We start from the raw sequence: 17384 nt of genomic DNA, 5'->3' as shown, positions 1-17384 counted from the left end.
TGAATCATTACTTGTGTGGCAGCTCAGCCAGAGTCCTTTCCGTGGGTAGCAAAGGTCATACAACAGAGCATCTTTTAGAAGACTAGTGGCTAGCATGCTCTCTCCCTGATACAGAAATGACGTATGTTATTAGGTGTCTGTCCTTAAACACCAAAATTCACAGGATTGTAATAATAAAGTCTGTACTTGTCTTAAAGGTGAAGCTGGTTAGAGCTATGAGTTCATTAGTCCAAAAAGAAACCTGTTGACAGGCAAGTGTTGTTGGATGGTGAGGCTGGCCTAGTAATGAGAGAGATTAAATCATCATAAGAGTCCATACCTGTTACATGCTCTAAAACTGAAGTCAGTACTGCTTAATATAGAGACATTCCATGTCAGTTTTAACAATATGCCTTACTATATGTTATTCTTTTTCAGCAAAATGTTAGATGTTCTGAACCGTTCTTTTTTTTTTCTCTCTGACTTTTGATTTTTTTTTTTTTTCTTTTTTCCTTAAAACATAGGAATATTCTGAGGACAGCAATTCTGAACCAAATGTGGATCTGGAAAATCAATACTACAACTCCAAAGCTCTGAAGGAAGATGATCCCAAAGCAGCATTAAGCAGTTTTCAGAAGGTTTTCTATCTTTATATTCTACCTCTTACTTTTATATTAATTCACATTTAAAAATACTTGCTTCCCATTTGAGTTATTTTCTGGAATTTTAAGAGTAACGTTTATATTGTAACTTACTAATGTGCTGTGTTTATCATTGGACAACTTAGACTCCTGACTGACTCCCTTTTGGATTCGTTCTTAGGGAGTATAAATAGGACATGGCATAGAACCAGGTTTTTAGTCTTCAGGGTTTGCTGAGTTAATTAAACAGTTCTAAATGTGTTTTCATATGTCAGCTATAGAAGCCAGATCCACTTGTTTTTTAAAATGAAATGGCATTTTCCCCAGTGTCTTATGTAATGTATTATATTTGGTTTGCTATCTGATTCCAGAGCTTTAAATGTATAAATACTAAGTGACACAGACTTTCCTTCTTTTGTGCCAGTTTTAAATTTTAAATGTTTACACACTGCCACCAGAAAGCAATACGTTACTTGTAACTTTTTAAAGAAAAAATATATTTTTGAATCTTTTGGCTTTTTTGTAGTATGTAACAGTACTATATACATGACTTTAAGACTTTTTAAATTTTTTACTTAGAGAACATTCCCTTAACTATGTTATATGAAAGCCTAGAAGCATTTCCAATATGTGAAAAAAATATAATAATTCAAAATTGTAAATTTTTTACTAATTTGATCAAGAGGGAGGGTTGAGTCGGTTTTGTGAGGATGTTACAACTTTTTTTGTGTACATAAATATTTATGGTGTGGCATTAAAGTTTAGTGTTTGCTGTTGCACAACAACAATGAAAATCTATAAATAACAATTCACCTTCCCTACATCAGCTAAGTTGTGAAAACTAGTAAGATACATGCCCCTCACTAACTTGCTCAGTAATATCAGGGAAGAGGAAAATCGAATAACAGCAGAGTGAACTAGTACTTTGTAAGGAACAAAGGGGAAGGGAGGGGAAGGCAATTATGGGATGTGTATGTCTTAAACAAGATACAAATCAATTTCAAGTTTGAATAAAGCTTTTAGAAATATTGTTTTCAAAATTCTTCTATTTCAGGTTTTGGAGCTTGAAGGTGAAAAAGGAGAATGGGGATTCAAAGCTCTGAAGCAGATGATTAAAATAAACTTTAAATTGGTAGGAATTACAGCTATCACTTGAGACTAAATAGCATAAATACATATTTGATCCAGAAATAGTGAGTTATTATTCTGATTTATGGCTATGACAACTCACTCTGCCAGAACTTGTCTTTTGCAGCCTTTAATGGCTGCTACAGACGTGGCAGGGAAATTATGTGGTGATTGCAAGTCAACGGCAAAATGGATGCAAAATAGCTGCTGTAATCAGCTGATACTCTGAGGCTCAATCCTTGCTATCCTGAGTTATCATACCATTGAAACCGGTACTGTTTCTATATATGTGTGCTTCCAGTAAAAAAAATTTACATGCTACAGAGATGCAGCCATTCCAAATAGTTGTATAGCCAACTCAGTTTTCTTTGTTGAGATAAAGATTTTAAATGTCTGTTCCATGCAGTCTTGCTGAAGTTATTCCTGATTCTGCTGCTTGTGAATGAAGTGGTGATGTAAAAGTTCCTAACAGCAACCACTAGTGTGTAGTCTTTCTGTTATACTTGCTTTTCTGTATGTGTATTTGCAAGATGTGACTCAGTTTTTAGGCATTAAAAAAAAATTATAATGTAATTTTGTTTTTCTTTTAGACTAACTTTCCTGAAATGATGAACAGATATAAACAGCTGTTGACCTACATACGGAGTGCAGTTACAAGGAATTACTCTGAAAAGTCCATCAATTCCATTCTTGATTATATCTCTACTTCCAAGCAGGTTAGATCATCAGTTCTTTCATCTTCATGTCTTTCATTTTTGCGTTTTTAACTATGGCCTTTTTTTTTTTTTTTTTTGTAGGATGGTCTGTTGGTTTAGGACTTGTTGTCATATATAGTAAAATACATTTTCCAGATTTAATGGATTCTGTCAACACAGATAACTTCCCATAAAATTGTCTTTTTTGTAATATTTAACTGGGATTTTTATGCTAATATTTATGCTATAGTAAATTCTTTTTTTTTAAAGCATAATAGCCACATGCTGTAGGTGCCTTCTCAAATATATTTTGTAATTAAGCAACACTTTTGTTTACTTTGGAGGGAAAGGGGAACCGTTGAAAATCTGCAATGATGTGCTGGTGTTAAATAGTGCCTGTCTCTAAGCGTTCTATGCAAGCTAGGTACATGTTCATAGCTACATAGCCCAGCTCCTTGTCTTCTGTGTTGTGGAAGCCTTCTGGAGAGTAGAAAACTCCTCTAGCTGACTACCTGGAAGTAGCACCTGCATATGGAGGATCACTGGTCTTCAGTGATGAGTCTTCTGTCATTATCACAATCCTTCCTCTTCTGCCACTCGGGGAAATGAATGTTCAATAGCTGAAGGTAGTTTAGTCTCAAGGTATAAAGGGTTGGCTTATCGACTGTACCTTGTTGGCAGAGGTCAGTCTGTTTGGTCTGTAGGCCCCTGGAGTCAGACCTGGAGGCACAATCCAGAAATCATAACTTGAGGTATAGCCACAGATCTGTTATCCCCAAAAGAACAGTGGCCATAAAAAAAATTCTAATGTATTAGAACCTTTATTAAAGGGCACACAGACCTTGGATTTCCATATTGGATGATGCCTTTTCAGGTTTTATGCAAAGAAGCAGTTTGCTGTGCTCAAGAGCCTTCTTTCATACAGTATTGGTAGTACAGAAAGGAGAAAATATCTTTTCCTTTGACCATTTCTCTCTTTTTGTAAATCATATTTTCTTTTTGATATGTAAATTATTTTTTATTCTTTTAAGTAGGAGCAATGTTGCCTGTGTTTTTGTTACACAAGAATTTTATTACTTCGTTATGTAAGATGGGCTTGTATAAGGTGGCTTTCTTTATTACTAGCGTGATAGATGGCTACAAATCTTAAAATGTGACTACTTTTTAATTATATCTGTTTCATAGAAGAGAAAAGTGTACTTCATTTTTCAACTTTAGAAGATTTTTATGACTTAAAAGCAGACATTCAGTAAGATGCAGATAAGTTCAAGCATGCACTTCTAGTTTGTTCAGGTTGACTTTATTAACAGGTACAAATTTGCTGTTTACAATTATAGAATTCTGATTTTTTATGTCAGATGGATTTGCTTCAGGAATTCTATGAAACAACACTTGAAGCTCTGAAAGATGCTAAGAATGATAGATTGTGGTTTAAGACAAACACAAAGGTAAAATATATACTGTTTTTTGCTTTTTTTGTGACACCTTCAGCTAACTCTTATGAGTGATAATTTTGAAATCTTAATAGTCTGTAGTACTTCAACTTCTTTTTCATTTCAGCTTGGCAAATTATATTTAGAACGAGAAGAATATGGAAAGTTACAGAAGATTTTGCGTCAGCTGCATCAGTCATGCCAGGTATCTTTATATTCTAAATCACTATAGCTTAGTAAACAACATGGACTTTGTTACATCTGCTGCTGGCCTTCGAGGCATATTGCTGAGTTTTATTACAGAGGGAAGAAATACTGTGCCTGCTTTAATTTGTTATCTGGTAACATGAACAAAAAATGAGAAGTGTTTTAATCATTGCTTAAAGATGATTTAAACAAAACTATTTACAACCTTTTGGTTGTATGCAAGGATGAGAAGCACATATGAATAATTTATAATGCATAGACATTTATTTTAAAATATAGTGAGGTTTCCAAGTGAGCTTTACTCAAAACTGAAAGTACAGTTGTTACTTTTCCATTTGAAGAGGCAGGGAGGGAGAATTGGCTGTACAGTCTGCTAGGCTTGTTTGTGTCCCCTTTTCTTCCTCCAGCATGGAGAATGCGTTACATATATCTGGGAAATGGGTTTTGTTACAGGCAACAGAAGAGTCATATGTATTATCACTAGATATGTATGTGTGTCAGTCACTGCATTTATATACAGAGAGCATGGTTTAAGGAAAGTGGAAAAGAATGAAGCGCTAAGTTCTTTTTAAATAAAGGGCTTCAAAACTTGGGCTGTGATAAGTTCTTCGGGTATTATTTTTTGTGTTAATAGCTATATCAAAATTCTGACGTTTTAGGACTATCCTTATTTCTGATGGGGAATTAATGATAGTATTTGGTAATCAGGTTTTTTACTACTAAAAAACTGAAATCACTGTTCTCTTAAAATTTCACAGTATTTATTACTTAATCTATCCTAGACTGATGATGGGGAAGATGATCTAAAAAAAGGTACTCAACTATTGGAAATCTATGCTTTGGAAATTCAAATGTATACAGCACAGAAAAATAACAAAAAACTTAAAGCACTATATGAACAGTCATTGCACATCAAGTCAGCCATTCCTCATCCACTGATCATGGGAGTTATCAGAGGCAAGTTAATCTTTAATTTTTCATTTAACTTCTGTTGCATAGATTAGTTCTATGAAAATGATAATTAATGTTTTTTTTCCAGTTCCAACTATAAAGACAGAGGATTCTGTAGATTCAGAGGCAGACAAACTGTGTATGAGTAAAGGACTTAATAATGCAGTGATGCATGTAGATGCACTGGTCAGAAGGACGGGACAGTGGCTACATATAGTGTAGGAAAGAAGCAACAGAAGAATGAGAGGAAGATTTGAGCTGTTTGACACCATGGCAGGCAACAAAGGATAAATGCACAGGATAAAAAGAATGGCTTGACAGGACTGCTAGCAAAGGGGAATGCTATTTGTGCAATCTCCTTTTGTAAATTTGTGCTCCATGTCTCACTTCACTAAAATTCATCAGGAGCTGAAGAGCTTTAAGAAGTATTTGAAAATATTATCTATTATCTGTAACAAATTATGGTGGAAACATGCTGCGTGTCTTGAAAAAAATTTTCTCCAGAATACTGTTGTGCCTTCCTTCTTCCCCTGGTGTAGGCACTTGCAGACAATCAGGTAGTAGTGTGTACTTGAGAAATATAAGGAGATAGAGATTATTTCTCCATTTTAGTGTGTTGTTTTGCTCAACAGATAGGGAAAATTCCATAAATACAAGAAGTCTGTTGCCTTTGAAATGGGTATCTATTCTATTTCAGTTTTCAAAGTATTTTAACCTAAGGTTGAAGTAATTATTGGCTGTGAGGATTAGTGTTCTTTAAAATTTATGGTGTGGGTTGGGTTTTGTTTTTTCTTCTTTGGAATGGGTTTATTTAAATGGTAATGGCATAGGTGAACACCCTTACTTGTTTTTTTTTTTCCTAGTGATTTCAGAGAATGAAAAGACTCCTGAAAAAATTCCAGTAGTCTGTTTAGAAATCATGTGGAACTTCCGAGGACAATTATTGTAGTCAGCAACAAGCACGCAGTGTTCCTTTTCTCCTCATCTGTGTTTTCTTTTCAGAATGTGGAGGCAAAATGCACTTAAGAGAAGGAGAGTTTGAAAAGGCACATACTGATTTTTTTGAAGCATTCAAGAATTATGATGAATCAGGGAGCCCCAGAAGAACCACTTGCTTAAAATACTTGGTCTTAGCAAACATGCTTATGAAATCTGGAATAAATCCATTTGACTCTCAGGAGGTATTTTTATTTTTCTTCTCACCTCCCTTTCTGAAGTGATAGATAAATTACCCAAAATATAAAAATGGAAGAAAATATTTTAAATCTAAACATGTATATTGTGTTTTCTGTTCTATATAGGCTAAACCATACAAAAATGATCCAGAGATTCTAGCAATGACAAATTTAGTAAGGTAAGGTTTTAATTTTTTTGAAGAAGCAAAAATAAAAAGATGTAGTGTCCCAACCAGGAATGGAGTATTTTTAGAGATGGTTTTCTCTTCACAGATGACATAGGTATTTCATAAATATTGGGCAAATATTCATATACTGACTATTTTTCTTAAGGAACTTCTATTTACTGCAACATACCGAAGTATCTATACTATACCAGGTAGAGGTACAGAGAGACGCTATTGTCTTCTACTGTGCTGAATTTCTTAATGCAGTGGAAAAACCCTAATTTTTTAACTTTAAATAAAGTTACCTGCCCCAGCTTGTACTGCAGCTGGTCTTCCTGGGGTTTTTTGTATATGAGAAACTGAGATGATTGACATCTCATACCAAAGCCAGAAGTGGAATTGCGTGCACGGATCTGTCACGATTACTAAAGGAGTTTCACAATTTAGGAATACAAAACTGAATTCTCAAGTCATCTCCCTTATCCTTCAAACATATGTGAAATTCGAAAGAAGGCTTCATTGTCTTCTTGAGGCAACTTCGATGTGAGAAATTTTAGTACATTAAGATCATTTGAGCAAAATAAATAGAACTGAGACAGTTTTTGTCTACTGTGCTTTGACAATAACCTGTCCCATCCACTCTATCCTGCTTTTGCTCTATCAAGTTAAAAAAAATGAATAGTGCATAAGAAAACTTGTCCCACCTTTTCATTACATAAGAAGTAATGCCTGCTCACGTTGTGAAATACACAGTTGATCTCATTTTGGAACAAACCTTGCTCTGATACTGCTATGGTGCTGTACCATTGTATGCATACAAATTGGTTTTGAGAGTGAGGATTTTGCTTATTGATATAATGAATAAATTACTTGGTAGTTTATTAAGGAACTGTTTTAAGTAATTCCACTTTAGACATGTCTTTTCTACCTCACTGTCATAGTTTCTTGTGTATTTGAGGCAGAAGAAAGTCCAGATGGCCTTACCAATCTGATTTTATTCATATTCCTAATTTGTATCTTGACATTTAGTATAACTGCTTCTTTAAAATTAATAATACAAGTAAAGCAGTGTACATAAATATGAAGAGATAAAATCAAATCCAAAGATTAAAGTTATGTTTTGAATTTTTCCTATACTCTACATTAGGAATTTGGATGTTTTACATATGATCAAAGAGACTTCTGGAATAAACAATCTAATATACTTGACTAAAATTCCTGTTATTTGTAAAGTAAAATTGACCAATTTTTTATGTGATGCTGTCCATTCCATTCATACAACTCCATTTATGAACTCCTCAACTTCCACCTTAAAATTTAAGAGGCCCTTTTCTTGCCCATTTTATTGATAATAGGGGGTGACTTTTTTTTTTTGACCAGTTTAAAAGCAGTTTGAAAATGTACAGAAACTATGAAGGGAAAATGCATATTGATGGTAAGATGTTTGAAGTTAGAATTAAACAGACATTGAAGGCATGTATTGAACATTGTCTTTCAGGTTAAATATTGATAGCCTGTAGCTTAATGTAACTAATTTATTGTGAAAATTTGATTAGTAAGTAGATGGTTCACATTACAGCACCCTGTTCCTCTAAGAAAAGATGATAGTTTTGAATTGTAAACCCATTATATTTCAAGAGAAAGATCTTTCAGTGGTTACAGCTTGTACCTTTAAATGATGCTGTGGTGCTACTACTGAACCATAGGTATCTAAACCTACTTTATTTTTGTAATCCTTTCTCAGATAACAAAGTTTACTAGTTAAATGGTATATATACTGAAAATAAGCTATAAATAAAAACCTAAAAAGTAATATTAGACCAGGATTACTGATGGTTAATCATGGAAGTCAAGATTTCTTCCATCTTCCAGTATTTGTAGAATTCAGTTTAAGATGGACATTCTAGAGATGGCAACAACCCTCTTGACTCTTTTTAGCTCTTCCTTGTTCCATAAAGTGTGGCGTCATGAAGCCCAAATTCATGTAAAGTTACTTTTCAAAATTGGCTATCTTTAGGTTCTAGGCTGTTTAAAAGAATAAAATCATAAAGTACAAAAGTCTTGCAACTAGATTGCACTTGTGAAATAAATGTTCATACTAAACATTTGTAAATGCTGCTAAAACTGAAGTAGAAGAAAGGTAATTTTTGTTGCATCTTGTCTTGAAATGGTTGTTCTGTAAAAAGGTTCTCAATATAATTTGCCACAAACACTTAATACAGGGTTGTTGGTTTTTTTTCAGAAGATAGAGAACACAGTGTTACAAGTCTTTAACTTTTAAAAATAATAATTTGGTCTCCTGTTGTTTTTTGTTTGTTTGTTTTTTTTTAAGTGCCTATCAGAATAATGATATCACCGAATTTGAGAAGATTCTGAAAACAAATCACAGCAACATCATGGACGATCCCTTCATAAGGGAGCATATTGAAGGTAGTTTTAATCCTTTCTGTTTTCACAACTTGGTAAATGTATCTTTTTTCTTTTTTCTTTTTTTTTTTTCTTAAATCCTTTTTCTATGGTTTATTTTCCTTCTTGGCAGAATGAGAGTTCTTTGAAATTACTTGTGGATGATTCCTTTACCCTTTCCAAGTTCTGTAGTAGCTAATTAAGGCCAACATACATCCAGGCATGTAGAATGACTGCAAAGAATTGCAGGACGGATGGAGAAAGTTCTATCAAGAGCAGATATTCTCAGATAATAGCAGATAAGGTGTTAGGCACTGAATAGTTTGAGTGGTGTTTTTTTTCCATTGGAAGAATGAAATGAGGGCAACCCTCGCTTGTAAAGGTGGCTTGTGTCAGTCTCAACCATTAGATGTCTGCTAGTTTATAAGGTTAATTTTCTACTTCAGATTAAAGACAAAATATGTAGACAATATAATGAAGGTTTTATTAATAAATGTGCAGTAATAAAGTATATATCGGGATACATAATATGTAATGTATATGTTGAAAACAATGTTTATAGTATGTATATACTTAATAAAACAGGGGGACACACTAACACATGCCCTGCTGTTCCATTAACATCGCAAACTAGTTACCCCATTCATTTATCATATATCTGAGAATTTAAAAGTCTCTTCACCTGAATATATTGTCCAGTTTTTCAGATAACTACAGTTTTCATCAAAAGTAGGGCTTTCTTGGGCATTGCAAGATAATTTAGCTGGATAGTTACATGAAAGAAAAGAGTTAAATCCAGAGACCTGGTTTTCTTACGCTTCTCATTTTTGAGAGAGAACATGGCACACAGCAGGGGAAACCAAATATAACCCTCTGCTGCTGTTAAGTGTTGACTACTGGTAATCTTCAAAGTCTTGTTAGGGAGACTGTGCAATTAGAAAGTTGTATGCTCAAAAAAGAAAGTATGACAGAGCTGGAAAGCAAGAGGAGGAGGAGGACAGAATCAAAGGACTGAGGAGAATTTTAGTTGTCCCCCTTATATGATAATAGTCTGCTAGTGGTAGCCAGGGGGAAAAGACATTCTCATCTTTTTCACTCTGTAGTAATACAGCATGTACGTTTGTCATTATGATGTTTATATACCTTGCCTCATTGTTTTAATTTCCTTAGTTTTACTGAGGTACATAATCTGGTCTTCAGCATTATTTTTCAATATCTAAAGAGTCCTTGTGTAACTAGTTAAATAAAACTGGCTCTAGCTCTTTCTGTTAATTTACAATTGTAATTCATGTTTTCACTCAATAATGTAAAAATTTCTAAAACAATGCCTGGGATCCCTGGAAAAAGAGGGTCCCTTTATTGTGCTTTATCTTTTCCCACCTCACTGAATGACTGCCTTAAAAGATCATGGTATATAGGGTATCTTTCTATATGGAGCTGTACTGCCTCTTTATTTCAGTACTGTTGGTTTTATAGTACTTATTTTTTCTTCTCTTACAGAGCTTTTGCGAAACATCAGAACACAAGTGCTTATAAAATTAATTAAGCCTTACACAAGAATACATATTCCTTTTATTTCTAAGGTATGCGTGAGTAGAGGCTTGCATTTGCTTAAGTAAATAATTAATTGTGAATAAAAGCTCTTAAATAAATACAGTGCTTCCAGAAACAGAACATTTGAAATATAATGTAAACAGTAAAGTAGTACTGATGTACTGCTGGCATCCTTGCAGTGAGAAAAATGTAAATTTCAAGTGTCATCCCAATGCTTTTTATAATACATACTATGATATACTTCTAAAATATTCAATTACCATATTCTACTTTGTGTGGAAAAGCACTTTTCTGAAGAGAAATACAAAAAGTGAAATTTGTATAATGCAAAATTTAATTATGAACTTAAGTTTTATGAACATAAAAATCCAGATCTTAATTAATTTTATTCAAAAGATATTTTCAGATCTCTGTGGTGTACGAGTTACAGAACTATGGTAATAAAACAAACAAACAATTATACAAGAATCACTGATTTAATTCCGATCAATCTGGAAAGCAAAAAATCAAACCCCAGTGACAGTAGATGACTATTTACATCTCCTGTGAGACTGATTTTTCTTGCAAAAATTCGCAGTATTCAAAAATATATCATGAAATACTAGAGATGCCTGTTTTTATGCTTAAATTCTCATTAGAACTGTATGCTTTTTTTAAGCTTGCCTTCATTTATAGAAATTACTTGAGCCAGAAGATGCAATTAGCCCTCTGAATGGTTTTGAATACAAACTCATTCTTTTATGATAATTATTGTTTTATTTTATTTCTTGAGGGGTTTTATGCTTGTTTTGGTTTTTTTTGTTGTTTTGTTTTTCAGTAAATCAGCAAAGGAACTAATTTTTGGAGCTTCCAAAAATTTTGATTTAGCCTCTTCATACTTTTCCATGAGGTTACTGATCTCTTGATCACTGGCAGTATATACTTCGGGTGGAGTTTTTGTGCTTGATAGATCATTATTGATACTTGTAAACAGGAAGAACAGAAATGAAACCAAGTTCTGTATATGAAAATAAAGATTGGGAGGATTTAATGTTGCAAAACAGAGTAGCAGCATAATTAGTTTTCTTCTTCTTTTAGGAGTTAAACATAGATGTAGCTGATGTGGAAAGCTTGCTTGTGCAGTGCATATTGGATAAGTATGTACTTTATTTTTGATTACTGGTCTTTGATTACTTTAAAGTATACACAAGGCAACAAAACAATATTTTCGTGTATTGTGAAAATACTGGTTGATTCTAGAACCACCAGGTAATAATGCTAACTTGTTTGGATTTGCTTGGCTTATAAGCAGCAAAGTATATATGCAAGACTTGAGCCAAGAAAATTATACAAAGAGATTGAGTGTCATTTTTTTACTTTAATTCTGAATTACATAATAAATTGCTTGAATTATTATGAAATTATGAAAATTATTGGTCTTTGTGATTGCTGCTTATACCAATGTGTATTTTTGAGGACATTTTCAAGTGGACAAATTAGTCTGCTTTCCTTGACTGGAAACACTTAACTACAGTTTGTAAAATCTTTTTTTGGAGGGAGACTTGTTACATGTACTAGGAAAATATAAGTCATACATGGGTTTATATTTTAATTTCTTCTTACATAAATCTTAATTTGTCATGATTCCTTGACATCGAATAACTGTTTACCTCATTGCTTCAGACTTTGTGTGAGTCATAGCTAGGGAGATAGAATCTGCATTGCCCAATGAATGAGTTCATTTGATTTCTAGTCATGATGACAAGTAAATCAGCAACACTACCCAGGACAATATATTATAAAAGTGCTGAATTCTGAAATGGATTTTGTGTGTCTCTTGTGTAAGACGACCTCTTGTTTCACCTCTGATTTATTGTTAGAGCCTATTCCCATGTGCATTAACAATTCACAGTTATTTATTTTTCTTCTAGCACTATACATGGCCGAATTGATCAAGTCAACCAGCTTCTAGAACTGGATCATCAGAAGAGAGGTGGTGCACGGTATACTGCATTAGATAAATGGACCAACCAACTAAATTCTCTCAACCAGGCTGTAGTCAGCAAGCTGGCCTAAGAGAAAACAAGCTTTTACAAATGTACTTAAGGCAACAGTGCAGTGATGTAAACCTTAAAAGAACTGGGAATGGCAAAACTACTGTCGGTTGGTGTGCCCTGAAATTATTGGAGTTATGGCAGAAGTGCTTTTTTGATCAGCTGGTTTGTGTTTTGCTGCTGCATTTATCCCAAGAAAAAAAAAACAGCTTTAATCTCCAGAAGAAAACCAAAATGCCATGGGATTTATGCTGTATTGACATCTTGCCCTAAACATACAACATCCTAGTAAATTGTGGAAGGGCATTTAATGACCAGAGAGAAGATTTTTGTCATGATTTTAAATACACTGACACGTTACTCTTGGTTCAATTTAAATGTTTTACCTGCAGAAATTCTCTCACAGAAATAACCTGCAATAACTTGAAATGCATACCCTTTTGAACACTTCCTTTTCTCATGTATAAATTGAAATGTTTGCTGCATTTTGCAAAATGTCAATTCTCCAAAAATGTGTCCGTATATTTCTGTACCTGCAGTGTAGTAAAGGTTTAGACGAAACCCCATAATTATAGTGGCATACTGTCACTTAGGTTTCAAGCAGCAAAATAAACAGTGCAGTTCAGAAATTGTACAGTTTGTTTCTTGATGTGCTTTCATTATACTTCATTTTTACTTTTTTTTTTTTTTTTTTTTAAGAAAATAGCTATTACTTAATCCTCACCTCACTTGTCAAGGACAATATGGAGATTTTAAGTCTAAACCTTGATATGTGTGGGTTTTTTCCCCTTGAAATAGTTAAACATAAATCCTGAAGAGTTTAAAAGCTGACATTTAGCAGTCTTGCTAACTGACTTTTATCTTGCAAGATCCCAAACTATTATCAGTCCTGTCTAGTTGATGTTGGTGGCTATTCGTCATTTCTCAGGAACATGCTCATTTTTTATTTCGCTACTTCAGGAATACAGGTCTGCCAGGCAGCAGCACCCTGAGAATAGAAATGCAGACCCTGATTGTTTTCTCTTTGCCTAACTTGTGGTCCTTTTGACCATACTCAGTGTATATAAAATGTGTTTATAGTGGGGACCAAATACAGTGACCTCAGTAATAATGGAATCTTTTCTGTATCAAATGTTTGATTGTATTGTAGTCCCTTAAGAGCTGCTATTCAAGTACTGAATTCCTGCCCCATAGTAGGCACATATTAGGCCTTTCGTGTCCTAAGATTTTGGGATCATCAGATCCATTTACAGTACAGAGCTGCAATATTGACCACAACAACTTTTCTTCCTGTAGCAGCTTGTCTGGAGTTGACAGAAAAATTCTCTTGCAGGTCTCAGAAATGTACAAGAAATTTTGGAAGGTCATTTCTCCCACAGTGGCTAATACTCTTATTTTAAAGCTGAGGGCATGGTGTAATGGTGCACAAAGCAGTGCCACACACAGTTGTTGTAGTAGAAGGAAAAATAAGTATGTAGAGCAATTAGCACCACCCCAAAAATAATGAAAAGGCCTAATAAATGACACATGTCCACCATATACATGCAAGACAGCATGGTAGTCTGAGTGTTCTAGGGCAGGATTTAAATTGGTTTCTGTGTAATTAAATAGGATAAAATTAACTTCATTTGAAGGATAGTTACATCCCTTAGAAAATTATTTTGCTCTGAAGTTGTCAAAGCAAGTGATTTCTTTTTTTTTCCCTAGAGTTTACATAGTGAAACTTAATGGTTTTTATGAATAGCATAATGCTGAATCTTGGTTGAGCATTTCTCCTTTACTGATGCATATTTGTACCAATAATTGGATAAATTAGAAACACCTACTTAAAATAAGTTAAATGTGAATATAAATTGAACTCGATATTTAAGCTAAGGCTAATTTTTTTCCTTCATAAAATCTGTATATAGCATTTACTAAAAGACGTATTTTGTTTTCTAACAGTGCTGTGATATATAACATGGTTTTTACTTTGAAACTTTCACTAGGATCTGATGGTATGAAATTGAGCTTAATAATACTGAACAGTAATTGGGACCCTTATCTGGAGAGACCCAGATCCAGAGACTTTAATTTGGATAGTCAGTCTTTTCCCTTGGGTACAGGGCACTGCCACAGCTATTTTAAGGTTCTCCTTCCCATGGGGACAGGAGACAGTGACAGCTATTTCAGCATGTTTCTTTTCTCTGCTGTTTCCTGCCACCCTTGCTGCAGGAAGGAACAACTGCTCTCTTGTAAAGGAGGAGAAAAAAACAACTGTGGGTAAACTTAGTATTACTTAACAAAGTCAAGAAGACTTTTTTTATTTTTTATTTAACTGATGTAGCCTTTTCCATCCCAGCTGTATCTGTTGGGGAAGCACATTCAGATTTTTCAAGAAGGAAATGGGACTACTGCAGTAAATCTTGTCCTATCCATCTAGTTTCCTTGTCTGCTCTTTCTGTTGTGAAGGACTAACTGTAGTATGACTAGTGCAGCTAGTGAAGGACTATTAGTTTGAAGAGTGAGGGCTAGCAATAATGTGGTTTTAGACCAAAAAAGTGTCAGTCTACCTCTAATAAGTTGTGGTTTGGCATACTTTAGTTCTTACTCATGCATACAGTGCCTTAGTGTCTGTGCTTTAGGCACATAATGAAGATTTATATAATCCCTGCGGGATTCTACACCTTTTCTGAGCACTCATAATTCTTAAAGTGGAAGATGATAATTTTCTGTGGGTAAGTATGGAGGACCTGTGTTGTCATACAACTGCAGTAGAACTTGCTAATAGTTGCTATAAATAGTTGCTGTAGCCCACTTAGTCCCTGGTAGATCTGACTCTGGCGTCATTTCTGCCTCCAGAAAAAGAGGACAAGCGGTTGAAGAAAGAGAGTGAATGAGTTTTTTTAAAAAGTAATATTGTACTGCGGGTTGTTCAAGAAGTGCTAAGCAGCCTTACTGCATTTTCCAGTTTCGGTTCCAATCATTAAATTTCTAACGTTGTCCTTCATTGTCAGAGCCATGCTTTTCATAACTTTTCACACCTTCTGTTGCTGTTGGTACAAGACAAACTGGCACCTTAGCTAGTACCAGTAAATCTGTTTGCAAAAGAACGATTTAATGGCTATTGTATTCTTACGTAAGATTGCGATAGTGATTCGGCTGTGTGTATATAAGCACCTCTTTTAAGTTACTGGCAGCTTATGCATTAAAACTGAACATCATGCAGATGAAATCCGGGAGGATGTGGGTGCTATGTCTGTGTGCATTTTAGATTTTTAATATTTACCAAACATACTTTGGAGGAATGCTTTCTTTCTCACCTCAAAGTCCTTTAATTAATTGGATCTGAGACCACAATGTGAGGATTCAATTTTTTTTTCATTTTAAATAAGCTTAGAAATATATTGAACAAGAAAAAGAAATCAAACAAAAAAAAAAAAAAAAAAAAAAAAAAAAAAAAAAAAAAAAAAAAAAACACAGGAAAAGGCAAGGCAGCTGAAAGAATAAGAATAACATAATGAAGGTATTTGAATTGTAGTCTGTAAATAAATACTGTAATTTTTGTAGTTACTCAGAAGCTGTCAGCTGTAAAACATTATATCTGTATTTGAAGATTGTATTTTCACTTTTTTTGAGAGAGAAAGTTGGTGAATTAATTTACGTCAGCAGGACCTGTGTATGTATGGATGAAGGGTAAAATGACATCACTCTGGACAGTACCTTTTACTTTCTCGAAAATACAACAGTTATTTGGAACTAAATTTCCATATATAGATCTTAATGCTGACTTTAAAAATAAGTGTTAAGCTGTTACTTTATTATTTTCCAAGTGCTAAAAATATGCTTTGGAACCAGGTTAGAGAACTAGGTAAAATACTACATTACAGCTAGTCATGGTTGTGTTAAGATATTGACAGAAAGGATTATTGCTGCCTTAAATGCTTCTGAATCTGGAAGGGTAGATTGCAAACTGCATCTGTGTTATAGTAATTGTATATTTAGCACTAAATTTTAGATGTAATAACTAAGCATTACATCAAGAGTAAAGGCTAATCCCTTCCTGACTGTATTACAAAGAGTTGCAAGGCAGGACCTGTCCTGGTTGGCCCTACTGCTTCTTTGCAGCTGCTCTCAGTGGGAGTTCTGGGCTTACTCTGGCTGCTGCCGGCAGTAATTGCACACTGCTCTCAGAATCACGATTCTCAGATTTGTGGACTAATTCCCAGCTCTTCTTCCCACTTTGGTTGCAGTGTGCTCCCAGCTGTGCATGCCCGTGGCTGTCTGTGCAATATGCTACATGTCATATCATCAGATACAAATGTTTATTTGGCAAGATATACTTTGTTTTCTGTACTTGTTTCTTCTGTAATTATGCTTGAAGATTTTAGTCCTAGTCCAGTAAACTCTCATTTTGGAGTCAGCTTCATTCCTCCTGCCTCTTCCACTTCCTTACTGTGGCAGCCTCCAAACCTGCTAGTGCTAGTGCTGCCATGGAGCGCCATCTGAGCACCTGCTTAGACCCCAGGGGTGTAAGGGGGTGTTACTGAGCAACCCTTATTTCATACTCCCAGCCCAGTGCGATGAAGGTTATACATATATTCAGCTTTCAATATAAGCAGCTGCCTTGATTTTAGTGAGATGTGCTTAATCACAGCCTTACATGGCTAGGAGGATGTTATAGCCACTAGATGTAAATAGAGCCTATAGAAGTAGCGAGCGTGAGTGGCCACATATATACTGTTAGATTTGGTTGTAATCCTGTAATTTTAATTCTGAACACAGTCTTTACCAAGTGCCTTTCCATTCTGCTGAGATACTTTGGTTTAGACTCCTTTTTTGGGGGGTTGTGTCGATGTCAGTTTTCTTCTTCATGTGATTGGTGTTGTCCGTTCTGTTTGGGAAGGATATCCCTGCTATTCAGCAGATGTAGCAATAAACCCCACAACTTCTTAGCAGAATTGCAATCAGTAACCCCTAGGTTCAAGCCTCATTTTTGCTTCCCAACCCTTCACTTATTTACTCCATGTTGCAAT

General features: G+C 34.6%; 1 protein-coding gene across 1 annotated transcript; it reads left to right on the top strand.

The window, feature by feature from the left end:
• Positions 1-508: 508 nt before the first annotated feature.
• On the top strand, positions 509-13126 carry COPS2 (COP9 signalosome subunit 2). Its single transcript, XM_008936887.1, has 12 exons — positions 509-617; positions 1675-1752; positions 2339-2464; positions 3802-3891; positions 4004-4081; positions 4866-5040; positions 6037-6215; positions 6336-6388; positions 8709-8806; positions 10283-10365; positions 11414-11472; positions 12247-13126. The coding sequence occupies exons 2-12, from the start codon at positions 1729-1731 to the stop codon at positions 12389-12391; spliced, it is 1110 nt and encodes a 369-aa protein (XP_008935135.1). The 5' UTR covers positions 509-617; positions 1675-1728; the 3' UTR covers positions 12392-13126.
• Positions 13127-17384: the final 4258 nt, after the last annotated feature.

Source organism: Merops nubicus, unplaced genomic scaffold (genome assembly GCF_000691845.1).
Source record: "Merops nubicus isolate BGI_N331 unplaced genomic scaffold, ASM69184v1 scaffold42803, whole genome shotgun sequence".
NCBI classification, from domain to species: domain Eukaryota; kingdom Metazoa; phylum Chordata; class Aves; order Coraciiformes; family Meropidae; genus Merops; species Merops nubicus.
The sequence above is the reverse complement of the archived record's forward strand: the minus strand, read 5'-3'. Positions and strand labels throughout refer to the sequence as shown.